Genomic DNA, 25,936 nt, shown 5'->3' on the forward strand with positions numbered 1-25,936 from the left:
ACTTCGCCTTTGTCGTCCCATGCCAGAGACAAGCTCAGCTCCATTTCTAGTTTGGCTGCTCTGAAAACCCACAAGAAATCCTGATCTGGTGAGCACAGCTCCTTTTACGGCTGAAGAATGCCCTCGGGCACTCCCGTACAGCTCCAGGGGCTCCCAAATGGCCCCCAAATCGGCCACAAACAGGCTAAGAAAAGCAAAAAGAAAAAAAATTAAAATTAATAAAACAACGAAAAACAACAACAAAAAACCCCCAGAGTCATCCAGTAAAATTGCTTTTATTTCTGTAATTTCATAAGTATAAAACAAATCAGCCCAATATTGTCTGAACAGAGTGGATCGTGTGGATGTGACCACGAGGAGCTTTCCCACGTCTTCACGGCACACCTGGCTATTTACAGTCGGACAAAGGACACGATTTAGGAAGCAGTAATTTAGTGGAAAAATATCTCTCATATAATAAAATAGGAAACCTTGTTTCTTTCAATTCTACCCCTCAGACAACACCCTCCCACCCACCCCCAGATACAATGATTTACCTTCCGCTATGAAGCACAAACTCAGAGATTTCTAGGTCTGGCTGTCCAGGCATCTCATATTAAAAAAAAAAAAAAGAAAAAAAAAATCAGGATATTCCCAGATTGAAGCCACTGCGGGCACCCGCTGGCAGCCCAGCGCTCGCCCCCCTCTTGGTCCCAAGCGCCCGGATGGACCCAGCTCGGGCTCTGGCCGGCAGCACCCGTGTCCCCATCGCTCCAGGTGCACACAGGCTTAGGCTCACGTAGTGCCCCGCTCATACCGAGAGCTGAACGGCACCAGGAGGACAGGTCCAGGGAGCACAACTTCCCCTGTGTGTCCCCTCCCTCACTGCAGCCCTGCAAAGCCTAACCCAAACCGTGCCACGCAAGCTCTGCATGGGGTGAAGCCCTTCTCCTTCATCCCAAAAACCCGACCCCCGGGCTGTCTCCCTGCCGGGGACAAGCCCTGCCAGAAAGTGCCACCACAGAAGTGGGGGAAAAAAAGCCCGGGTGGGACTGAACAGGGACAACTGAATCTCTGGCATCATTTATACAAGGTGATGGCCATGCCAGGTATGGACCAAAACTCACAGTAAGTCTCAGGAGTTGGTACTGGGGACTCCTGTGCGTTTGAGTTTCAGGAGTGATACGATGCCAAGGTCACTGAAGCCCTTGAACATCTCCCACCAACCGGGACAGCGATAGCCTGAGCTCTGGCACAGCAATTTGATGAGTTTTGCGGAGCAGGACCCTGACTGGGAAGCAGCACTGTCAACCTGACACACAAAAGAGGGACCAAAAATTGCTGCTGAGTTTTCCTATTGCTCCTCTGGCTACTTCTGCCATCCACATCATGAGCAGAGACTCTGGTTCAACCCCAGATTCCATGCTCTTACAGGAATGAAGTCCCCCAGCCTCTCCAGTAAAGCCTGACCCTTCTGCTCCTGACTTCCCCAGTGCCTGGTGGTACCATCCAGCCTTGGCTGAGCCAAGCGTCAGAAACACACAGACAACATCTTCACAGTGCCAAAGTCTCAAACACACAAATCCAAAACCTCACCCAGACCCTGAGCCGCACCGTGGCCACGTGACAGAAATAAAACGTAGGACGCAGTACGTCTTTGCTCCGCAGAGCATCTCTCTTTTTCCTTTCCCAACGTGCCTCCCGACGGGACCACACGCCGCAGGGGCAAGAGCTCATCTAGCAACTGGCCACAACGACACGACGTCCCGAAACAGCACGAAAGACTTTCCGCACCTGCTGCCCAAAGCTGACCCCCCAAATTGCTCGCCCCAGGGACGCGGGACCCTCGCGTCCCGCCTTGGCTGTAGCCCAGCACGGTGCCTGGCCCTGAGAAAGGACTATAAAGTGCTCGTGGACAACCCCGTGCTGCCATCCCGGCGTGTCCTCCCCCGTGCACCTCGCGTCCCTGCGCGCGGGGGATCTGCCGCAGCAGCCCACTGATGCTAAAGGTCTTGCTGGAAAGACCTACGTTTCAGTTAAAACCCAAATATGCCAGGCAGCACCACCAAAACAGAACAAAAAAGGAAGTAATTCCTAAACTCGGTTGTGAAAAAAGCACGGATCCCGGAGGCTTTGACCCTCAGCTGCCTTTTTTAAGAAGCTCTTGGGCCAAACGGCCACCCAGTGTCCATCTCCCTTGTATTGCACACCGTCGGATGCCGCGGTAAGACACAAGACCCCATCCCAAAGCGATGGTCTCGGCTCCGGGATCTCCAAGTTTGCACAAGAACATGCTCCAGCCTGTGAAAGCGCCCAGCACGCTGCTGGTGGCACGCGCGCGATAAATACCTGCCCCGTGATTTATCCTGACCCGTCACCGAAGCATAAAGGAAAAAAAATTACATCATGGATATTTTATCTACTTCATGAAAACATTTGTAATCAAAAAGCATGGAGTGAAACCTGTATTCCAAGTAGTTAAAGGATGGGGGGAAAGAGAGAGACGTGGCCAACCGTTCAGAAGGGGAAATGGGGATGTGTCGAAATGGTCCCTCCTAGCCAGGGAGATGCCTGCTCCAGGGAGCCTTAGCCCAGGTTTCCTGCACTATTTTCTAGGTAGATCCAGACGCTTGCAATAAAAAACCAAACGCAATTTGCTCCTGCTGGAAAGAACGAGCCTTTGGCTGGGACACAGCTCTGGTTTCTGGCCCGCAATGGCTTGGGTTTCGGTAACCCACACTTGCAACCCAGCGACTGGACAAACAGGCCGACATTGCCCGGGCTCGCAGCAGCGCGGCATCTCCACCGACGACAAAATAACAGCAACTCGGCACCTCTGGCAACAGCAAGGGAATAAACGCAGCAGCTCCTCAAACAGCCGCTCTGGTAGTGGGTTCAGACGGACGCCTGGCACGACCACCCCCAGCCCTCCGTGTCAGGTGAGACGAAGCAAAAATTGCCAGCAGGGATTTAATAGCAAGTTAAAATTTCATGATTTCCATCTCTGCTCCGAAACAGAGCTCTTATTTCTTTCTTTTCTTTTTTTTTTTTTTTTTTCCTTTTAGGCCTCCTTCCATCAGACTCCCATCCATTATTCAGTACTCATTAGCGGGACCTTTACACAGGAAACTCCTCCGCACACATACGTATTTGGGTAAAATTAATAAACCTGCACCAGACCTTAAGGGTAAAATTAATAATCCCACACCTGACCTTAAGCCCAGGGAAACGCAGGTGGTGCAACACAGACCTGCTTGGTCCGTCCTGATGGACTGAGGCCACCATGTCCCAGGGAGATGCCATCGGGCAGCTGAAAGCCCCGCTGGACCCTACAAATGGGGTTGGGATGCTCTGAATCCAGCCCAGCCTCTCCCAAACGGGTTTTCAGCCTCGGGGAAACAGAGAGGCAATTTCCTCTGAAGTCACCGAGCTGGTACTGGATTAAATTCCCGCTGTGCTTTCCCTGCACGGAGAGCTGGAGAAGATCTGTACTAAACCGAGGTGAAATCCACCCGTTCGGGGAAGGCCACACCACACGTCTATGGCGTGAGTCTTACTGAAGCCTTACTCTAAGGCTTAAGCAGTACCGGGTCGTGCCCTGGTCCTCCTCGCCAGGGTGAGTCTCAGAACAGTGAAAATCTTTACAGAGGAACTGGTCGTCCCATGGGATCAGCAATTAAATCAATCAGACATAACACGTCTGAAAAATAAAACTTCTTCAAGACAAAGTATAATAATATTAAAAAAAAAAAATCAGCAACAATCTTCTAGCCACAGAGTATCTATAAAGATCTTTTTAAAGAGCTCCATATTAAAATTTCTTGAATACATTATATATTAAATACAGTAACAACATTTCATGCAAGGTTTTCTGTACAATTAAATCAGCTCAGTAGTATAACAATTCTGTACATTCCCATTGGTCTGGGGGCTCTGCTCATCTTCAATGCTGGTGATGGAGAAAAGAAAGGAAGGATGATATTTGGCACCTACTGTACAGAGGAAGAGTAGCTCTTGCCCAGGTAAAAGAGAAACAGAAAAGCACTGGAAGCTTTTAAGAGGCAAAAAAAGTAAAAGAAAAACCCCAACAGCAAAGGAGCAAAATGCTTCCAAAACCCTGGCTCGAGTACTTCTGCTGGAATTTAAGAGAAAGGGAAGATACAGGGTCTGGCTAATGAAATATCATCAGGACGGATCATGGGGGAACGTGAGGAAAACAGGAGGGAGGATTTGGAGAGCTGGAGAAGAGATCACCCGCTATCAGCTCCTCAGCTGATGCAGCTCAATGGAGAAAGATCAATTTACTGGATCCCAAAATCCACAAACTCTCTCTGCAGCCCGTGTCACTGCTGCTGCAGGACCATCCCAAGAGGATAAAATAAAGTTGGTGCCTTATAAAAAGGGATGCCGCGACAAACACTGCTCACGGAGAAGGACTACGTTATGTACAAGCATACATTCATCCCTGTCTCGAAGGCGGATCTCCGGTGTCAAGGACGCCCTGTGCAAGACAGCGATGTCCTCCAAGGCAGGAGGACACGAACTCATGGACATGCTCCTAAGAACTTCAGCTCTACTCCTGCTAGGGAAATGGTTAAAAATCAACTGAGGATAAAAATCGTGACCAGGAGTGAGCGGTAGACATGAGGAATGCAAAGTTGGCCATCCCCATGCTTTGCTTCAAACGGTTGCCCCTACGAGGAAGAGGGCTACGGCTCAAATAGTGCAGATGGGATCTAAGAAGACGCCGGACGGAGGAGAACACACAAGACTGCGTCAACGCTTTGGTGTCCGATGAGCCTGAGAAGGTGTGGGGCTTCCCACAATGCGGGCATCAAACAGGACAGTGCGATAAATAGGGAGAACTTCACCTTCCACCGCACGCACTCGACCTCGACGTATAAACACAGTCGGCAAGATCCACACCACCAATGGCCACACCACGGAGCGGAGCGCAGCAGCCGCAGGGATGCCCCCACCGACACCGCAGGCATCATCGAGGGTCGGCGACCCCAACCCACGGCCCCTTCGCCTCCCTCCTCTGCCCGCGCCCACCGCCAAGCCCTTCCCCTGCCCTCGCTCGTCCTGCCCGGCCAGGGAACGCAGCCGCCCACCCGTGCTCAGCATATTGCCTACAACCCCCGACTCCCCCCCGCCCCTCGATCTCCCGTGAAGGACGTCTTGCCTGAGCTCACCCCGTCAGGGTGAAAACTGGAAAGAGGGTCTCAAATTTTGCAGGGCTAAATCCCCAAGGAACCGCGTTACGACGACCCGGGTCCACACAGCTCCGTCCCCAAACCCTACGCCAGCTGTCCAGTAATTGCACTCGTATGTACAGGAAAAAGAAAGCTACGAAACAAAACAAAATCAGTATTTTTCTTTTCGACGATTCACCCGCATTTGTCTGATAGTCGGACACATGCATGTCCTGCTGGCTTCTAGCGATGGTCACGCATGCAAGACTTCAGTCCGAGTTACAAGTTAGGGAGCCTTTAGTTAGGAGCGGTTCCTTCGTGTCATTCATTTCTTGTCCTCTTCTCCTGAAACAAAGGGGAAGAAAAAGAGAAGGAAAAGTATTGGTGAGGGTTCAAAAGCAAACCAGCTCCCTGTTTTTGTTATCAAGAGAGGGTGCTCCGGGGTTGATCCCAGAAGGGACCTGGGATCCCGTCTGCACAGAGCTGCGGCAGCTCAGGCTGCCCCAGGAGGAAGACGCCATCCACAGCCTGCAGGAAGCAGGGAAAGGAGTGAATTGGAGCCACGCAGGCAGGAACAGCAGGAAGGCGAGCAGGCAGGGATCCCTTGTTATCGATCCTAACGAGAGCACCACGCAGCACCCAGGGAAAGGCGGCGGCACAGAGAGGACGAAGCTCACTGCATCCCACCGCCCCGTCCCCACTGCAGCCAGATGGATGGAGACTGCTCCATGGGCACCACTTACACACGCTACATATATATATCTACATCCATGTATACATTTACATCCATACAGACCTCCAGGACAACTAACAAGGACCAATCTACCCATTGCAGCCACTGCCCCATCCCCAGGGCTGCCCTTCTCACTTCTCCCCACCCTGCTTATGCAGTTGGACATGGAAGGTGACAGGCAACACGTGCCCTGAAGGAAAGCTACGGTGTTCAGCCTTGAAATCCCTGCCGGAGCCTGTCTCACACCAACCACATCCCCAGTTTTCGAGGAGTCAACAGCAGCGACCTCAGGTTCCCCGAGGCAGCGGCTGCTCTTCAGCCCGGGGCTGGGAAAGACCAGAACCAGCTTTTCTTCTGCCCAGAACAAGCTTTTTTTTCTTAAACAAAAACAAACCCACAAGGCAGCACTTTCTGAGAAGAGTTAGAAAAATCACTTATCATGAATCTTTTGACTGTATTTCTCTATCTTTCATCGCTGCACACATCACCAAACACATTCGCAGCGGGCCGCTGTTGCTGTGCTCTTGATGAATAGGGGTCCTGCCTGGGGTTACCAGCAAGGCTCCGCGCCCGCTGCCAGCCCTGGTGCCGACAAGCTTCCCGGGGAATTAATAAATAACAGGGGAGAGAGAGGAAAAAAAAAAAAAACAAACCCCAAAAGCTTTTTCGCAACTTCTGCCAAAATTTCTTTCCAGCGCTGGCTGGAGAGCCCAGCCCTCGCGTCCCGAGATAAAATTGATCGCTGCAATGGCAGCATCCCTTGGGATGACCTCTGCTCCGCCGGCTTCAGAGCCGAGCAGGGATGCTGGCGACCCTGCTGTGTTAAATCTCATTGCAACGATCAAAACTCCTCTCCTCCACGTTGCGGGGGTGCCTCTTCAGCAGCTCCGGCGGATATTTGCCAGCCACGGCGCTTCCCCTAAACGGTTGTGCAAAGCGGGGGGCGGCCGTGCCGCACGGCGGGCAGGGACAGGAAGGGGACACGGCTGCAGCGCCGACAGCGAGTGCTTAACCATGGCGAATGCTCTTCAAAACATCACTCTCCGGCCTCTAAGGAACCCCCCGGCACAGAGCAAGTCAGGGGTATCCGTGAGAACTGCAGACAGCGGAGGGTCCGGTGCCCACTTTGCTCCACCAGGATGCAGGTCCCTAAATTTAGACATAAGGAAAAAATTTTCCACTCTGAGGGTGGTGAAACCCTGGCCCAGGCTGCCCAGAGAGGTGGGAGATGCCCCATCCCTGGAAACATTCCAGGCCAGCTTGGACGGGGCTCTGGGCAACCTGATCTTGTTGAAGGTGTCCCTGCTCATTGCAGGGGGTTGGACTAGACGGCCTTGAAAGGTCCCAACCCAAACTACTCCATGATTCCATGAAATGCCGGTGCCTGGCTCTCCTCTCCACACACAGGGATCCTGTTTGCAGGAATGATGGGGTGATTGGGATCCACCGGATCCCAACATCACCAGGTTTCTCAGGGCTGTCACAGCCCTTCAACTCTTGCAAACCTGCAACCGAACGACCAGAGCTCATCTCCTACAAGATCTGCTGCCCACCAGAACAGCCGACGCCTTTCGGGGTGTTTTCCTTATTACTTTTTACTTCTCTCTTAACAGGTTCCTGTAAAAGGTGATGCTGGAGGGATGCAGCCGCCAGCCAAGACCATCCCTCCGTCGAGGGAAACGCTGCAGCCCTTGTAGCTCTGAAAATTGCACGTCTGCCCCGCTGCACCAGGGCACCCCGAGCCTCAGCCGAGACCCCGGACCCGTGAGAAAACCGAAAGGGAAATCCCCCTGCCGTCCCTTTGCCCTACCGGGGCAGCAGCACCGAGAGCTTCCCTCTGCTCTGCCATTTCTAAAGCACGGCACGTGCACAGACAAGAGGGGGGAAAAAAGGGAGAGAAGGAAAATAAAATAAAAAGCAAGGGAGCAGAGCTGTAAAATCCCGTCTGGAGAGATTCCGGCAGCGAAAGGTGCGGTGCCGCTCTCCTTCAGAGCATCCCACAGCTCGAGCGAACGACTTGGCCCGTGGGGACACATTCCTCCCCCGGCGCCAGCGCCCGGCCAAGGTAGCTCCGCGCAGAGATTACCCTACAAGGGCAGCCACGGCGGCTCGCTCCCAGCTCTCTGCCGCGCCGGGGAGAAGGACGCCTGCCTCCTCCGCTGGGAAAACGGGAGCTGCAGCTGCCCCTCTGCTCCCGGGGGGGTGGTTCGGGGGCTGCTCGTGTCCCCAGGTGTGGGCAGACGGGGGAGAAGAGGGTGAGCAGCTCCTTTTCGCTATGTGCAGGGATTTTTTTTGTGATGGGACACAGAGATTTTGGTCCCTGCAGATTTCAGGCTGTCTTGGAGGGATGTGAGCCCCGGCCGGCGCTGGCGGGGAGCGTGACACACTTGTCACCACACAGCCACCTCCGCCAGCTGCTCTCCCCTGGGAGGATGTTAAAGCATAAAGACGACACCGACTTTGCAGATAAGAGGCCAAATCTCGGCAGCGGAGATGCTCAGCCAAGGGCGCAATCTTGCCGGCACATCAGCTGCGGTGGCGGGTGGCTGCGGAGCACCGTGCTGCCCGCCGGGGAGGGGACAGGTGGGGACAGGTACCCAGCGGCACGGGCACCACCTCGCAGCTCCTGAAAAATCACGCAGGGCTGGTTGTTCTCACCAGGCGTCAGGACAAACGGCTGCATAAATGTTAATCCGCCACAAAACACACCAAGACAACTCCTGCACAGCAAAACTTCTGATTTTCAGAGACGCTGCGGCTGTCGGGGCGGTTCGTAGCTGTGCTGCAGAAAGCACCCGCTTCCTGACGTGGGGAGAAACAGCACCCGGGCTGAAAACAAGTGAAACCACCACGCCGGGACCACCGACACCTGCGATGGGTTCGCTTCGAGGTGGTGAAGATGAGGGACGGGGCAGGAGGGGAGCGGGGTGGCCGCGGCAGCAGGCTGACGGCGCACAGAGGGGCACGAGCACCGGGGTTATCTCAGCGCCCTGTCTGGATTTTGTACCTTTGAGAACCACTCAGAAAAGAGACTTCTGCAAGGTCTTGGCATAGATGCCTGGAAACCTTCTTCCTGTGTGCCACGGGGCTCAGAAACCAATACACTTAAATGCACAGAGGATGGCAAATATTAAAAATACCAGGGCAAGAGGTCCTTGAGGGTGGTCAGCCCTTGTGAGCTTGCCAGCGTGTATCTGTGGGATGGACACCCAAGAGGACCTTGGAGAACATCTCCACATTCCTGACCACAACATCTGCGGGCCACGCCGAGCCAGCGTAGCTCAGCCATGCCCTTTGGCTTGCCGTCTCACACTCACATTGCCTCCCAAAACCGGGACAGCAGAAACCTCAGAGGGGCCAGAGACGGATGAAGGCAGCGGCACACGCAAAGCATGCAAGACGGGAGGCTGGAAGTGACTGGGGTGATGGGGAGAGGAAAGTAAAACACCGAGACTGCGGTGAAAACTGAAGAGTCTCAGCTTTCTGCTGCTTCAAGGACAAGGAAAATCCAGCGTAATGGAAACACAACTTATCTGAATCTGATCAAAGGAGAAAATTTTCCATGCAAAACCTGAATCAGCAGAACTCACAGCTAGACATCTGCATCCCTCAACTGAACACCCTTGGCCATCCCTCAGAAGGACCCATGCTGGAGACTATCCCCAAGCATTGCCTTGCAGAGCCCAAAACTGCCACGGAAACGGCTGTGTCACGGGCTTTTTAGACCTTATTTTGAAGCAAAACACAGAGGCCAGTGTGGGAAAGGAGACCATGTCTGGGTACGGGGTCCCTGGGCTCTGTTATCAGCTGATTTTCCAAGCCACGTTCACCCGGACATGGTCCAAGCAGGTCCCCACCACACAGGAGCAAGATTTTGGAGGAAACACGGGAATACGGCATTCAGGGATGAGACACGTAAGAAAGCCAACCCTTGCTCTGGCGTCCTGCCGGTTTTCAACTGGTGCTCCCCGCTCCACGTGTGTCTTACCGTCCTGAGAATGCCTGGTAAAAAAATCACAATACCACATTTAAAAGTGGCTTCTTGAGGTTTTTTTGTGGTTTTTTTTGTTTGCTTTTCAAAGCCCAGAGGAATTAGGAAGATGCAGGATTTCAATTATTTCTTTCGAGTGCGATGATTTAAGCGTGATTTTGCCCCGTAGCCGTGATTGAATAGCTGCATGGGAAACCCTTGCTGGATGAGACACAGAGCGACCCGTGAGCATCAGCAGCACCGTGACCATGGGGATGAGCGCAGCTCACAGGACCCGGCACGTCGGGAGCACGGCACGGGAGGAGGAAACGCTCAGAGCTGGTACGATGGGACTTGAACGGATCGTACGCCTGCCAGGAACCCTGCTGTGCTCGGAGCTGCGCTGGCAGAGCTGAAGAAAAGCCCTTCCTCCAACAGCACCGATTTTTTACAGAGAAATGCAAAGTGTGGGAGAAAGACAGACTCATCCCCAGCTCACAGATGGCGAAGTGAAGACCGAGGGCATGCATGGGATGCAACAGCCAGGAATGAAACCAGCTCTCCTACGCCCCAGCCCAGCGCCATGCCATAAAATTGTTGCTACAGGCTTGTGGTCGCATGGTAAAACGAGCCCGGGTGATGCAAAGCACCTGTCAGCCTGCTGAGAGATACAACAATTAAATAAAAATAAGGTAGAAACAATTTCTGTCTGGTCTGTGAAACCAGGAGCCCCTGCACCTCTGATTCTCAGCAGAGACTTCGCTGAGCAATCGCTGCGGTTATGGATCCGCTCGCTGCAGAAAGGAAGGGCGATTTTAGCTGTGAGCTGGCGATGGGGAACGCAACCTGTTTGTGATCATTTCTTGCTTGCAATAACGTCCCATCCCGTATTTCCAGCTTTTGGCATGGTTCTGCTCCAAGAGAAACCAAACAGGGCAGTTACGATGCCCCACATCCCTCCCTGCTAGGGGTGGACAGACCCGCCGTCAGCCCCGAAATGCAAGAGTGGCTTTGCACAGTTTTCTCGAGTCATTATTAAGGGGTGAAGGCAAAAGGAAGGGGTTTGCTAGGACGCCGGTTGCTTCAGAGGAGAAGAAAGGTTTGAGCAAGGTGAGGGTGTGGAAAGGCGACCATCTTCCTGGGCAAGGATGGCGTCTCTCCTGCCCTTCGTCTCCCTGCCATCACTGTCGAGGCAAACACACCTTAACAAAAAATGAATCAAACCTGTTTTCCTGGAGAGGGGCCAGCCCCACGGCGGGCACGGCGCCGCTCGGAAAAACCTGCCGGTTTAACTCAGATATCAGCCACAGCAACATCTTTTGCAAGAAGCGAAAGGAAAGATGATATCATCTCTTGGGAGGGCTGCCCAAACACAGGCCGTGATTTACAGCACATGGGAACTGCTGCCCCGGTGTCACAGGAGCTGCTTCTCCTCCACGGGTGCCGCAGGACAGATCCCGAGCGGTGCCGGCCAAGGGCAGCCCCATTCAAAACAGTTTGTAACACATTCAGCTCTTATTTGCTCTTAAAATAGCGGCAGCAAATACAAGGTAAGGACGGCCGTAGAGGGGTGGAAAACAAAGGGAAAAAATTAAGGATTCCTGTTGGAAACCGGTGTTTGATTTGTTTTGCTTTATAAGAGAAGGGACCCGGTTCCCAGAGGTTTGAGAGGAGCTGGATAAACACAGGTGGCATATTTATTTAGTGCTCCAGCTCCTAAGGGAGCACTTCAAGCAGATGTAAGTACCAACTGCTCTGCCTGCTGTGGCAGCCGGGAAGGAAGGGGGTAGGAGAAAACGTCCCTTTTCCACAGCAAAGGTGGATGAACATGCAGGTGCAGACACCACGCGAGCGGAGGAGGTGAGCAAGGCGCCCGCGAAGCCACCACGAACCCCCCAGCAAAGCGCCATGGAGCAAACATAACGCAGTGTGGCGCAGAGCATGCTCACCGTCCAGGTGGTTCCGGGAAAGGTACTTGAGTCCTTCATCCAGCAGGATAACGGGCAGGGAGATTTTCATTACAACCACCCACTGCGGCCAGCTCAGGGGGGTTACCTGGAAGATGAGCTGCAAGGCGGAAAGGATTAGACACGTCAATAGGGAAGGAGGTGGGGGTTTTTTTGTTTGCTTTAAAGGCCAGGTTGTTGTATGGCACAGGTTGAGAAAGGGTCACCCCAGGTACAAGGAGGGAGGATCCAGACAGCTCAACGAACAGGATTCCTTCACGGGCTGTCATGATCCCAAGGTGGCTCTTGGCCAAGATCAGTGAAAAACAATGTCCTTCACCCCTCCTGCAGGTGAGAAAAGGGAGGAAGGCTAGGACCGTATGCGCTCACAGGAGCTTAGCAGGGGACAAAGGACAATGTAACCCCCTGGGCACTGCGACCCGCTTCATCTTAAGCGCCTTTAGGCATCAGCTGAGCCATCACCAGCCTTGGACTGCAAAGGGAGGCAATGCCTCCGAAAGGAGCCGAGATATCCATGCCCCTTTCCGTCGCCTGTAAGGAGAGCTTCTGACTTAAGTAAAGGCTCATTGGGGCAGGGTTTCTCTTCGACTCCATGTTGGTTAGAGTCACAGGACTGGGCATATGCTGGGGACAACCGTCCCAGAAGGTTCCAGACCCAAAGACTGCTCCAGGGAAGTCCTTGCCCACAGGAGGAGGCCCCTGGGCTGCGCGCGCAGGTGGCAGAGAGCACTCACAGGCATGGGCTTGACGTAGAGGATGAGAAAGTGCAGAGCCATGGACATGATGATGGCCCCCAGCAGCCAGATGTTGAGCCATGGAGGCATCCGCAGCAGCGACTGGTTCTCAGAGACACTGCGAAAGCGAGGGGACAACGTTAGCCCCAACAACCTCCTGCTCCCCATGCCTGCCCAAGCTGGGGGTTCCCCCTCCTCTCCGAGGCTGCACACTGTAGCCCCTCTCTTCCCGACTGTTCAGCTTCAGGCTTTGCCGTGGTTTGGATCTGGACACCTATCTCAACACAACCAGCCGTGCGTGGATGAGAAACGGTCATTAACAGGGTCAAACTGCTAACGGATGCGGATCCAGCCCTTCCTCCACTGCTATCGACAGCAGCACACTGGCTTGGAGGAGTTTATTTACAGTCAGCCCAGTGGCCCACTGCGAGAACACTCCGAATGGCTCTGCTGAGACAAAGCAAAGCCCTCAGCCCGCCAAAGGACACCCTACACAAAGTCGGTCATGCGTAGAGCACACAGAGCATTCCTCCAGCCACCCTACCTGTTCAGAGCATTGCACATTTCGATTGTCACCAGCACGGACAGGGCCATCGTGGTCGGGTATCGCGACTCGAAGATCTCACAGTCGATTCCTTCAAAGATGGGGTTGTCCTCAGTGCACCTCATGAAGTTCCTCTGTCGGCACAGGAAACCGCTGGTAAATACACGGCAGAGCAGCAGTGTAGGAAAGGCAGGAAAGAGGAGGAAGAGGTCGACTGGTTGAGGGGCACATGGTGAACCTTGATTATTAGGGGCGCTATTAAATATCCCACAGTTCAGAGCAATTGATAAAACCATATGAAGTGACCCAGCTTCTGATGGGGCTTTGGGGTTATGGCTGGATCGTGGCTTAGAGATTTTCATGTGCAGTTAATAAAGTGTTTGAGCACGCACGTGTCTCCACCAAAAATACATCTTCCATTGCATGTGACATCAGGGTGCGATGGCACCCATTTTCCCACCACCTTGCTCAGACCTACAGTAACATAAAAATCGATCCCTTTCAATGTGGGATCAGGTACGGGAGCTACTTTCAGCTTCTTTGGATCAAGTCAGTTGCTGGCAGAAGCAAGGCTGGAAACATAAGCCTGAGAGAGAGAATCTGCTTTTCTTTTTAAATGACTGTCTTCTGCACCAGGAATTTGGGAACACTACCATAACCACAGAAGAAAGGTAGAGGAAAGACCCCAACACCTGACCCCATGCCTGAATCCATGCCCTCACCCACCTGCTCAACACGTTGGCCCATTCCCCTCCCGACTCACCAGCTGATGGAAGGAGACCTGCGGTCCATCGGCGTCGTACAAGAACCACCAGGTCGCTGCACCCACCGTGGCCAGGCCCACGTACACTGTGGCCGAGAGAGACACCCTTACCCCCAGCACCCAGCAATGGTCCCCTTCCCCATGGCACCCCATGCCCGTCCTCTGCCTGCTGGTGCCCACGGGGGCTCACCTCCTATGGCCAGGTAGCGGAAGAAGAGCCAGCCGCTGATGAGGGGCTCCTTGGGGTTGCGGGGCAGCTTGTCCATGATGTCCAGGTCTGGGGGGTTGAAGCCCAGCGCAGTGGCTGGCAGCCCATCCGTCACCAGGTTCACCCACAGCAACTGCACGGGGATGAGGGCCTCGGGCAAGCCCAGGATGGCCGTCAGGAAGATGCTGTGGGGGAAAGAAACCAGAGATGTTGAATTAGATGAGCTCTATGCAGCCAGAGAAAGTGTCCGTGTCATGCAAGGGGAGAGCAAGCAGGTACCCTGGATCCAAATACCCCAAAACTGAATAGTCACCCAAAGTCCTGCAGATGAACCCGCAGCCCCTGAGCCAGGAACCTGAAGTCCAGGACTGAATTTTGCAGCTAAAATTTGTTCCTGTTACTATTAAAATTTTGCAGTCGAAACCCAACCATTGATGTCCCCATGGCCATGTGGGTTCCCATTCCCAGCACAAACACCCCTGCTGAAACGCAAGGGCAAAGGATGCCCAAGTGATCCCAAGGCTGCGCCCACGCTGCTGAGGACGGCACTGATTTACTGGGAAGGATGGGCAGGGACAGGGAGAGCTGCTCGGGACCTGGTGCAAAGTGCATCAGTGTGACCCGGTGACAACAGCGTGGGCACAAATATCTGAACCCGTCTTAGATGATGGCATGGGCTTAAGCAGGCAATGAATTAACAAAACAGCTCCTGAGGGGTGACATGATTATAAAGCTACAAAAGAAAAACCCCTCTGGCCCAGGGGAACGAGGTGAGGCATAGCTGCTCCGTTTGGTACCCAGGGTGACAATTTTGGGCACTGCATGCTGCCAAGGGCAGGGGACAGGGACAGGACTGCAGGTCATCTGCCCCAGGGGACGTATTCCCACCGCTGCTCCCCACAACGCGGTGCCCAGTGTGGGGGGCTCTCACCAAACGACCTCCCCGACGTTGGAGGAGATGAGATAGCGGATGAACTGCTTCATGTTGTTGTAAATGGCCCTGCCCTCCTCGACGGCCGACACGATGGTGGAGAAGTTGTCGTCGGAGAGCACCATCTCGGCGGCCGACTTGGCAACGGCCGTGCCTGACCCCATGGCAATGCCAATCTCGGCTTTCTTCAGGGCCGGGGCATCGTTGACACCATCACCTGTCTGCATGAAGTTGTGATTAACGAGGTGCAAGGGATTGGGCCGGGTGGAGAGGAGGGGAGCAGGGGGTGGTGGGGCATCCCCGGGGGACTCACCATGGCAGTGATCTCGTGGAAGGACTGGAGGTACTCGACGATGCGGGACTTGTGTGCCGGCTCCACGCGGGCGAAGCATCGGGCATCGCGGCATGCCTGCCGCTGCGCCTCAGGGGGCAGCTCATCGAACTCCCGGCCTGTGTAGGCTTTGCCGGCCACGTCCTCGCTCTCTGAGAAGATGCCGATCCTGCGGCAGATGGCCACCGCCGTGCCCTTGTTGTCGCCGGTGATCATGATGACGCGGATGCCGGCCTTGCGGCACATCTCGATGGAAGAGGTGACCTCCTTGCGGGGAGGGTCCAGCATCCCCACGCAGCCCACGAAGGTCAGGTTGTTCTGCGGAGGGAGACAGCCACGGACTCACATTTACCGCAGGGACGCAGACGCTTCCCTCCCTGCTGGGAAACCACCCCGGGCACGGAGATTTCCCCTGGGAGGAAAATTTCAGGAGGTGTCCAACCAACAGCCCCATGGATGCGCCCCATCCTCACACCTTTTTGCTTCACTCCCCTCCTCCCTGCCCCTCTCGGTAGTCCCCAGGCCCCTCTCAGCGGTCACCCCATGGGGACAGGTGTCCAGTGGGACGGGGCTGTTGGCCTTGGTACGCACATCTCTGCACCAGGGTTTGCAGAGGAGGAGCCCAGCCATTGCACTGCCTGCTGCTCACAGAGAAACCAGAGAGAAAATACTGCTGGGGCAGCTGGAAGTAGGTGGGAAGGCTTTGGGAATAAGGAAAACAGCTTCTGGAGAAAGCCCCCGGTGCCGTACCTCGTAGTGGACGAAGGCGGCGGAGTCGTGCAGCTGCATGGTCTCCCTGCGGACGGGCGCGTCCTGGGTGGCCAAGGCCAGGCAGCGCAGCGTGTCGATGCCCATGCCCCAGTCCCGGATCCTGCCCAGGATCTTCTCCCGCACCGGGGCCGTCAGCAGGACCTTGGCAGTGCCCACCCGGACGTGGGTGCAGCGCTCGATCACGCTTTCTGGGGCGCCCTGGGGAGGAGCAGAGGGCTTAGGGGCTGGAATCAGCCTGGAGGATGAGCATCTCTTGCCAGCACCGAAGGAAGCGCCGGCGGGAGGGAAGGCACCGCGTTTTGGGCAGAGGAGAAGGCGATGTCCCCAGAGCTCCATCACACCCATCCCGGCGCAGCAGCTCAGCGCGCTAGATGGCAGCCTCCGACCGAGCGCACGGGGACCGTGGCAAGGATGAACCCGCGTCAGGTCACCAGACAGCAGGATCTGCGCTGCGGGGGACCCGTCTGACGCCCGCAAAACCCACGCGCCTGCCCAAAGATACCCCGCACCACAAACCCCCTCTCGGACCCGGAGGGGCTTCGGGCTGTAAATCTCTGCTGAAAAAAAATGCGCTGCCTGCGGAATGCTCAGCGGATGCTTGCGATGCTTTTGTGATTCAGGAAAACGTGTCCCTTAGCACCACAGCACCTCACCCCCTCCCTTCTGACCTTACAAAGGACCCCTGACATTGCTTTTTAACATAAAGCTTGCAGTCCTTCTACCGCTCGCCCAGGACCGGCAGGCCACAGATGCGGCGGCTCCAGAGGGTCCCGACCTGACCCGGAGGACAGAGTTCACCCACCCAGAAGATCTCCCAGTGGGAGCAACAATATACAAATCTTCTCAGAGTCAGCGGGGGGAAATTCCTGATGCATCTCTTCTCTTGGGAAGAAAATGCCCTTTAAAGCATTATTTTATTTCTGGTTATAGTGGAAAGCTGGACATCGCCCTTTGGGCATTGCTGGTGTCTGGATGGTCCAAGCCTTCAATAAAGGCAAGTTTTGCACAGGGGCAGCTCTCCCCGGGCCCCAGCACGAGCACTCGCAGCGCCTTTTCCTCCCTCTAAATCATCTTACCTCCTTTCTTTTCCTATATATATACTGCAAAGTATATATTATAATAATGATAATGATGATAATGATAATAATGATGATGATAATAATAATAATAATAATATATTTAATATATATATATTCCTATATAATACTGCAAAGAGTCCCCTCCTCGCCCACCACACCAGCCTACCTGCTGGCTCCTGGACACCCAGACAGCCACGGGAGGGGACAAACTGACAAAGCACCACTGCCCGCTGCAGTAAGGGCCAAACCCTGCTGGGGTGCGCATGGGGAAGGAGGATCCCACAGGGTGCCCAGGGCCTTCTCCCCTACCTTGACGAACATCTTGCTGCCGGCGGAGTTGTGGCCGGGGCTGGTGGGCGTGCAGTACACCGACATGGACTTGCGGTCGCGGGAGAACTCCAGGGTGCACTCCTTCCTCATCAGCTGCTTGATCACCTGCGGGGACAGCGCGGGGCTGAGCCGGGATGTGCCGGGACACAGCAGCCAGTGCCCTCCGCCTTGGCTAACAACCCTGCCGAGCCGGCACAGCACCAGTGATGGGAGGAGAAAGGCAACAACAGGAGCCAGGAGGGACGGCATAGTCCAAAAAAGCCAAAGGAACTTTCCCTACCCAATTTTTTGGGGAGAATCTTAACCCCTCCAACTACAGCATTGCGGCCCAGCCCACAGCACGTGCCAGCCTGCGCCAGCCCTTTATTTTATTGACCCCACAGGGGATGGCAAACAGTTTCTGCAGCCTAAGATAAAGCTCCGTTTGCCACGGAGGTGGGGGAGACTTTCCCCCGCCTTGGGCTCCAGCTGCGCTGCAGGACGGGGAATTGCATCCCACTTGTTACAGTCCAGGGGTCTGCCCGGATCCTGCACCCACGGGGGCCGGTGGGAGTGGGAGCTCCAGCATCTCCTGGGGCTGGACTGGCTCCCATCAAATTAAACATCTCCACAGCTGAGACTCTAATTAGGCTCATTTCAGGGCATGCTAATTACCCCCAGGACCGCCAGCTAGGCAGTAACAGTCACTCAAGTGGTACCTGCAGGTTTGCAGGGCGAGGACAGAGCAGGGGCTGCCCCATCGCAGGGACCCACAGGCTCCTGCACCCCAACACCCCCGAACCCCCCCGCAAACCAGGCTCTGCTACTGCTACTAATTAATAATGTCAGGAGCCAAACGCCCAGCAAGACAGCAGCCCATCCTCGGAGCAATCCCCCTCTTTGGCACCCACGTCGGCATCACGGCAGCTGAGCCTGGCTCCCGGGAGGACACGTCTTGTCCCAGAAAAACCATTGAATGAGCAGGACATCCGGGGCCGATCCAAAGTGTTACCCGGAGAGGGCAACGGGGACGTTCGTGCCAACCTTGCTCTGCGTGGCTCAACTGCTTATACAATCATTACTTTTTTGTTGCCAGGAGGGTGTTGCTTGCAATGGGGACACGAGTGGCTTTTTGCACGGGACTTCTACAGCAACTTAAATCTAAATAAGTCAGCGAACGGGGCAAAGGAAAAGAAAACTCCTTTTGGGGTAAAACCTTGCAAGTTCAAAGTTAAAAGGGTGTTCCTACTGCAGCGAAGCTGTGAGCAGGGGCTGGGGAGGTGGAGAGACGTGCAAAGAGGATTTGCCCACGCAAAACGCAGGCACTGTCTCCGGATGGACCAAGCAAACACCAAATAACTCTCAAAGGCCAAACCCAGCACAGGGTACGAGTGCAGTGACTACACGTAGGCGGGAAGTTTTGTGCCCACAAAAGCAGCGCCATCCCCTCTGGGCACCGCTCAGCACAGTGGCAAGGGCGCCTGGGAGCAGCCGGCCACTGTGGAACCCCGAAATCCCACCGGAGACTTCAAAGCACAGAGCCGCTCGCAACAAAGATTAACAAGTAGTGAAGAAACGCCGCCAGGAAACTCCAAGGAAGGTTTTTTTTGTCCCTGCCCAACATGAGAGTAAGGAGAGCAGCACCGGTGACCGAACCCAGCCTGGCCTCTGAGTGGCCGGGCAGCGACGGGCACACGTAAGGAAGCAGATGCCGGACTGATGGACGGCCGGGCAATTCCATCTCCCTTATCAGTAAGGAGTCAGGGGACTTATTACGACCTGCTCGGACCTATCTGGGGAAGAAATGCCAGAACACAGGGCCCTTCCTTTGATCAAGCAAAGATAGCGTAAGATCTAACAGCACAATATGAACAAATCCAGACATGAAATAAAGTGTATTTTCACCCAGAGGACAGGGAGACACTGGAGAGCTGGAGTAGGGGAATAACCGGTATGGGGTATTTTCACATCCAGCACAGATCAAGCCTCCTTCAGGCAAGCACGGCCCTGGGGAACGGAGTTTGGTTCACGCCATGGAGGACGGCCGCTCAGCACAAACCGGGCACCTAACCATTTGCTGCGGAGCTACAAAACTCCAAACCTCCTCATCTGCAGGCGGAGCTCTGGCCGTCACCGAGAGGGTCTCTCCCGGCTGAGCAGGGACTGGGCTGAGTTTGAGCCTCGGGGATCACCCGCTCCGAAGGTCCGTGTGGACCCACAGCCCCAGCATCAGCCCCCCCGGGGACACTGCACTGTCTGCTCCAAAAACACCTCAGCCAAGAAATTGTATCCTTAGGTCATTGCAAGTGGTTATTGCTCAAACAACAGTCGTCCCAAAGCCCTCTTCTCCCTCCCGTTCCCTGGCACCGGAGCTCACAGGGCATCCCCCACTCACCGAATTGCAGGCGTTGGCTCGCTCCACCTTGGAGAGTTTGCTGGTGTCAGTGTTGAAGACGTTCATCTTCTCCACCAGGCACGTCAGGGCTGTTTCGGTGGCTTCCCCCACCTTCTCGTAGACTTTTTTGGACTAGAGGGCAGAAAAAAATAGAGCTTAAGCTTTAGGGCACATCATAGAATCATAGGGTTGGAAGGGGCCTCTGGAGATCACCCAGTCCAGCCCCCGGCCAGAGCAGGGTCACCCAGAGCAGGTGGCACAGGAACGCGTCCAGGCGGGGTTGGAATGTCTCCGGAGACGGAGACTCCCCCACCTCCCTGGGCAGCCTGTGCCAGGGCCCTGCCACCCTCAGGGTAAAGAAGTTCCTCCTCGTGTTGAGATGGAACTTCCCATGGTCAACTTTGTGCCCGTTACTCCTTGTCCTGTTCCCGGGCACCACTGAGAAGAGCCTGGCCCCATCCTCCTGACACCCCCCCTTTCAGTCCTCTCCCCGCTGCTCCGACCAAGGATGCTGTCACCCACCGCACCATCCCAGGGCTCCCAGAGCATCACCCCGGGATGGGCTGAAGTCAGGGCAGGGGATCCCAAGGGACAAACCTCCGCTGCAAAGGGCCCCGCAGCAAAGGGAAGAGCACTGTCAGTGTCCCCCCAAACCCCGTCCCCGGTGGCCCCCACACCTCGTTGTAGTCCAGCGAGGAGTCGTTGCAGAGGGCGCAGATGGTGGCCAGCTCCACCAGCCCGTCGTACTGCCCGCACTGCACCGGCTGCTCGTCCTTCAGGCTGCGGGGAGAAAACAACCCCCCCAAAGCCTTACACCGGCTTCAAATTATAGGGAGGGAGAAAAAGCCCCGGGCTTGGCAGTGAACTCTCAGGTTCGCATTTTGTGCTTTACCAAATGGGCAGGACTAGTTGCAAATCAAATATCGCGGGAGGCAAATAAACTCTGGAAGTGCCCCAGAATAAAGGGGGCTGCAGAGGAGCTCGAAAGAGCGTTGGACCTGAAAGCAGGGGCTGTCAAAAAGCCGATTATGAAGATGATGGAGGAGAAAAGAGGCAAAGAAATCCAAGTTAATGTCCGCTCCCCTGGGCTTTTCCAGCTGCTGGGGATCCAGAGGAGCTGCAGCAAGTCCCTTCTCCTCCCCGTGATGCTGCTTCGCGCTCCGGAGAGCCGGAGGGCACCCAAGGGAGCATTTAACAGCAGCAGACTGGTTTTGGGACTGTGGCTGTTTCCAAGCAAGCAGCAAACTGTGGCCTTTGCCTCCTAAAGAGCAGCTCTTTGCTATGTAAAGGAGCACAAACACCGCTGGAAAGGAGCAGCCCTGAACACACCAGGCGAGCTGGACACCACTCCTCGCCCGGTGGCAGAAATGGCAGCGGTGATTTTCAGGGGAAATAAAAAAATTATCCCGGTTCCAGGAGAGGTAACTGCAGGTTAGAGCTGCATAAACCCAGCCGGTCATCTGCTCGCTGGAAAAATAATTTGTCAGGCATTTATTAGGATCAGTTTATTCCACTGCTGGTTCCCAATGGAAAGAACAGTTTGGAGCCCTTGTTACAGCTCAGGAGCGGAAAACAGGGAGCAGCCAAGAAAATCTGAAAAATCTGTTTGCTGAGGGACAAGGAGCCGCGCTGGGCTGCGCGCGGGCAGGGGCCGGCTGCCTCCTGCCCAGGGGATGCTGCTCGTCCCGGTCCGTGGGCAGGGGGAGGCAGCGGGTGGAGGAGGGAGCCTGCAGGCACTCTGGGATAGGTTTTGATGTTTGGGAAGGTAGAAACGCCGGGGATGGCTTTTGCAGCATGCGATCCCCCGGAGAGAACTGGGAAGGGATGGGGGGATACGTCCCCGTCGTCGGCTGTCCCTGCACGGAGCCGGCGAGACCCGTGTGCTGGGAGAGGCGGCAGCAAAGGTGCTGCTGGCTGGGTGCTGCGCGGGGATGCGAGCAAACCCAAAATCAAGCACATAATATCCTCCACGCCAAGGCCAGGCTAAAGCAAAACAAGCGTTTCAGTCCCACCAGCCCCGGGGAACGGGGAGGGATTCTCTCCGTGACACCTAAGTGAGCCCTCGCGTCCCCCTGCACGCGCAGCACAAGCGCAGGGCCGCAGCAGAACTCAAAAGCAACACGAATCGTTGCAGCCCACCACGGGCCCTCCCTGCAGGCAGTTCCCCGAGAGGGGACATGGAGCTTCGGAGGTTAGCAGACAGGAGTTCAGCCCCTCAGCCCTCCTCATTTAATTGAAACGCACTGATTGATACCAGCTTATGACCTGGCTCACTTTTTAATGGAGATTCCTAGCCAAGGATCAAATTGGCTTTATAAATATTCATGAAATTAAGTCTGAGGCTGGGATAAATTAATAGTCGCTCCACGGATGAGCGGAATGGACCGTGGTGGAGAACGTGCTCAGGATCACACAGCAAAGCGAAGGGGAGCAGAGAGTGCCCCAACCACCACCCGAGCTCCTCATCTTCCTCCTTCCCAGACTTTCCCCACATCACCTCCCTTCGAAGGAGGGGGAAGAAACAAACACAAGGGCAGAAAACCCCACGTGTGTAATAACGCAGCAGGGAAAAGCCCCTGGCTTCCACTCCCTGCCCTCAGCTGCAGCTCAGCAAAGCCCACTTTTTCCCCCCAAAATGTGTCCAGACATCAGTGGGACCGTGCCCCTGGCACAGCAGCCATCACGGCCGTCCCTGCTGAGGATGTGGGGCTCGGGGACCACTCTCCTGACGGGGTTTGTAGCCATTTTCAAGCCCCTCCACACATCGCCAGCGGCACAAGCTGCCAGCCACACGTCCTGCGCAGGGCGGGGGTGACAGTCACCAGCCGATACCAAAAATGTGCAGCTTCAGAAATCTGGAGAACGAGCACGTACGGAGGAAAACCTCATTCATTTCTATTCCCACATCTGCTGTCCTCTCCGCTTCGACAGCGGGCTCGTTTTCATCAGGATTGCTAACGAAGGCAGAGCTGAGCCCCTCTGCTGAGCAGTGGGAGGGCGGCGGGCAGAGCCGGGGCATGAGCCCCCCACGTCGTGTTGGGCAGGAGCTGGTGACAAGGGACGACGAAACGACTTGCCCTGGCTCCCACCGAAAGTGAAGGGCAGCCACCCAACGCTTGCAAGCCCAACGCGGCCAGAACCCAGCGCCCGGTGTGTATCTCCACGGGCAGGGTTCAGCACGGCTGTGATCCGGCATGGAAAACCCAGGCGGGGGTGAGCTGGGGGTCCCCCGGCCTCGGCCACAAGCTCAACCCTCCCACCCGTCCCCGACTGCCCCGGGGCCACCCCGTGTCACCTGCAAAGTGGAGGGGACCCACACTCACATCTGTCCCTCGGGGGCGTAGGTGGAGCCAGTGATGCTGAACTCGTGCAGGCTGCACTGGGCGCCCTCCACCTTCTCCATAATGAACATCTGCAAGGGGGAAGGATGGAGACAGGGCATTAGGCAGCGATTTTTGGGTACAACTCACATGCCCAGCCTGGAGACCCACAAGCTGGTACCCACAGCGATGGCCCCACCAGCACCGGGCTCAGCCCCCTCCCTGGTCGCCCACCATTCCTGGCCGTCCCCGAATCCTTCCAGCTCTCCCCTGCCTTTTTCGTGTTCGCCTCCTCCAGCTCTTTTTTTCCACTGGAGAGGAGCGGTGCCGAGCCAGTTCCTAAGAAGGTGGCTGTGTTTTTCTTGGAGCAGAGGAGCCGTCGGGCTCTGGTTTCCGCCTCTGCCCCGGCTGCCCTGGGAAGCCTCCGCGGGGCAGGATCCGACCAGCCAGGAGCTGCGGGAAGGGGCTGCCCCTGCCGCCCTTTCCCAGCCAGCTCTTGGCCACCAGCTCGCCTTGCGGGCTACTGGGATCGCAGCTCGTCTCCGGGCACCGGCAGCGTGGCAGCTCGGTAATAAAGCCCTGAGGAGCCATAAAAGTCCCACATGCTCTATTTTTAGTGATTTTTGCCTTTCAACCTCCTTCCAGTTTCTCTCTTGCTGCTATAGTGAGAGGAACAAAACCAAAAAAAAAGGGAAAACACAGTAAAAATCCCCCTTCTCCCCAAGCTCTCCCAATCCCCCCTGGCACAGCCCACCCTTCGGGCACCTCCAGCAGCAGCAGGGGCAGTGCCCAGCCCCAGCCGGGGCGACGGTCTGGCGATGCTCGTTTCTGCTTAATTGTTGTTTACGACCCGCGCAGAAGCCAAGAAGTAACATAATAAATAAAGAAATAAAATTGGTTTGATGAATGCATTTCCCCGGCCGCGAGCGCCGGCCGGGAGCAGCCAGGAGGGAGGATGGATGCAGGGAAGCGATGCCCTCAGCTCTACGGACCTGCTCGACGGCTCCAGAACATGGGTGCAACTGTCCCTCTCCACCCTGCCTCAAATCATTTATTTTCCCTATTTATTTCCCTCTGCTCATTTGAGATGTTCCCCAAGAGAAATCGGAGGCATCACTCAGCACCAGAGATGCAACAGTTCTGGGTACCATCCACTTCTCTCCCCTCCGCGCTTCCTCCGGTTAATTTACTGTCATTATTAATGATCGTTAATAATACACGGACACTCCACCACGTTGGCTGGTGGGTGCGAGACCCCCCCATGCAGCCTGGTATCCCCAGGCACAAGCTTAGGGCCAAGCCAAGGGGAAAAGGTCAAGCTCGGGGAAGCACTTTTATGGCAGGTTGAGCATCCTCTGCGGCTTTTCTCACCTACGTATTTTACAGGTTTGGGCAAATCAAAGCAGGAAGTTCAACGCGTGAATCTCCTGTGTAAATACTTCCGAGCCCAAAGCAAGCTCCCCGCAGCCCCACGGCTTCACAGCTATTTGCAGACACCCTGTTTGCTGGGCTATTGCCCTCAATCCCTTTCCCAGAGCCCATCCTTGAAGCCCCCCAGCATCCCTGAAGGGTTTCGAAGAAAATCACCAGCCGAAGGGTGGCAGAAGAGGCTCGGGACATCCCGAGCCCTCCACTGAGGCACTGAGCTCCTCTGGCAGGACCTACAAACACTAACGCATGAAGGACCTTGGTAAAGAGAGCCAAAACGCATCGCGTCCCCTTCGGCGACCGAATTGCCCCAAGGTGACAGACGCCAGAAACAGAGGCAAAATGTGGCTGAAATTTCCCAAGGCTTCTGCAACGCCAAAAGGGACCTGCAAAGGGTGAACACCCTTCACCTCTTTTTTGGACCATCCAACACCACCGGCCTTCCAGAGCGCCAAAATCTCCGGGTCTCTTCAGAAAATGGACTCCAGCGCTCAGAAAGGCCGACTGGCCTCTTATTTACTAAAAACATCTGAAAGCACCCACCCCAGCCGCCGATGGTTTTGCCTGATACGGGACTGTTTGTTTTCAAACGCTCATGGCTACCAAACAATTACTACTTTCACAATAGCAACTTTCTTATTAAAAAAAGGAAAAGAAAAAAAAAAAATAAAAAAATCATTCCAGGCCCTTTATTTTTCCATGCCTATTTAAAAAGGTGCCGCGTAACCCACAGCAACCCGAGCTTATATCAGATTTCCTGCCGGCCCCCGGCGTGCGTGCCTGCCCGGCAGAGCGAGGGGGCGGCCGGGGGACTGCAAAGGTGCCTGCAGGTTTTTTTGGGGTGATGTTTCGGTGGATTTCCAGCCTGAAAAGGGGAGAGGTTCCGCAGGCGGTGGCAACAGTCTGGAGGAAATAGCCGTGTCTTAACCCGTAAAGACGACAGGTGAGGTTCCCCTCACAAAAATAAGATAAAGAATAACAGGAGCGATAGGAGGAGGTGGCAAAGCTGTGCGCCACAGCTCAGATACGTCTCCACGTTTCTGTATTTTCTGTAGTGTCTTTAACAGAACTACTCATCGAAAGGCAGACAAGATAGGATTGCTGTCTGGAATAGTAAAAGGCTGTAATCATCAGCCATTTACCCATCAATCCGCCCATGCATCAGCACCGTCTTCCTCCTGCGCTGGAAGCAGCCCCGGCTGCCGGGCACCCACCGGCAAGGGCCACAGCCCCTGGGAAGCCCCCAGCAAGGCCTCCCATCAATCAGTGACCGGTTTAG

At 55.2% G+C, this 25,936-nt stretch overlaps 1 protein-coding gene across 3 annotated transcripts in view; it reads right to left on the bottom strand.

The window, feature by feature from the left end:
- Window positions 1-259: 259 nt before the first annotated feature.
- ATP2A3 (ATPase sarcoplasmic/endoplasmic reticulum Ca2+ transporting 3) overlaps window positions 260-25,936 on the bottom strand; it is a 57,521-nt gene continuing 31,844 nt past the window's right edge. The window contains exons 9-22 of one of the 3 annotated variants that reach the window (XM_063340765.1): window positions 23,233-23,321; window positions 20,587-20,689; window positions 19,910-20,041; window positions 17,515-17,640; window positions 16,106-16,324; window positions 15,338-15,673; window positions 15,025-15,245; window positions 14,076-14,278; window positions 13,886-13,971; window positions 13,123-13,256; window positions 12,579-12,696; window positions 11,827-11,944; window positions 9,837-9,909; window positions 260-5,519 (exon numbers count right to left, since the gene is read on the bottom strand). In XM_063340765.1, coding sequence (XP_063196835.1) covers window positions 5,444-5,519; window positions 9,837-9,909; window positions 11,827-11,944; window positions 12,579-12,696; window positions 13,123-13,256; window positions 13,886-13,971; window positions 14,076-14,278; window positions 15,025-15,245; window positions 15,338-15,673; window positions 16,106-16,324; window positions 17,515-17,640; window positions 19,910-20,041; window positions 20,587-20,689; window positions 23,233-23,321 — 2,034 coding nt within the window. In that variant the 3' untranslated portion in view covers window positions 260-5,443. Of the gene's footprint in view, window positions 5,520-9,836; window positions 9,910-11,818; window positions 11,945-12,578; window positions 12,697-13,122; window positions 13,257-13,885; window positions 13,972-14,075; window positions 14,279-15,024; window positions 15,246-15,337; window positions 15,674-16,105; window positions 16,325-17,514; window positions 17,641-19,909; window positions 20,042-20,586; window positions 20,690-23,232; window positions 23,322-25,936 lie in introns of all 3 variants that reach the window. The other 2 variants (XM_063340767.1, XM_063340766.1) reach the window with 2 other exon arrangements.

This window comes from Chroicocephalus ridibundus, chromosome 7 (genome assembly GCF_963924245.1).
Source record: "Chroicocephalus ridibundus chromosome 7, bChrRid1.1, whole genome shotgun sequence".
Lineage (NCBI taxonomy): Eukaryota > Metazoa > Chordata > Aves > Charadriiformes > Laridae > Chroicocephalus > Chroicocephalus ridibundus.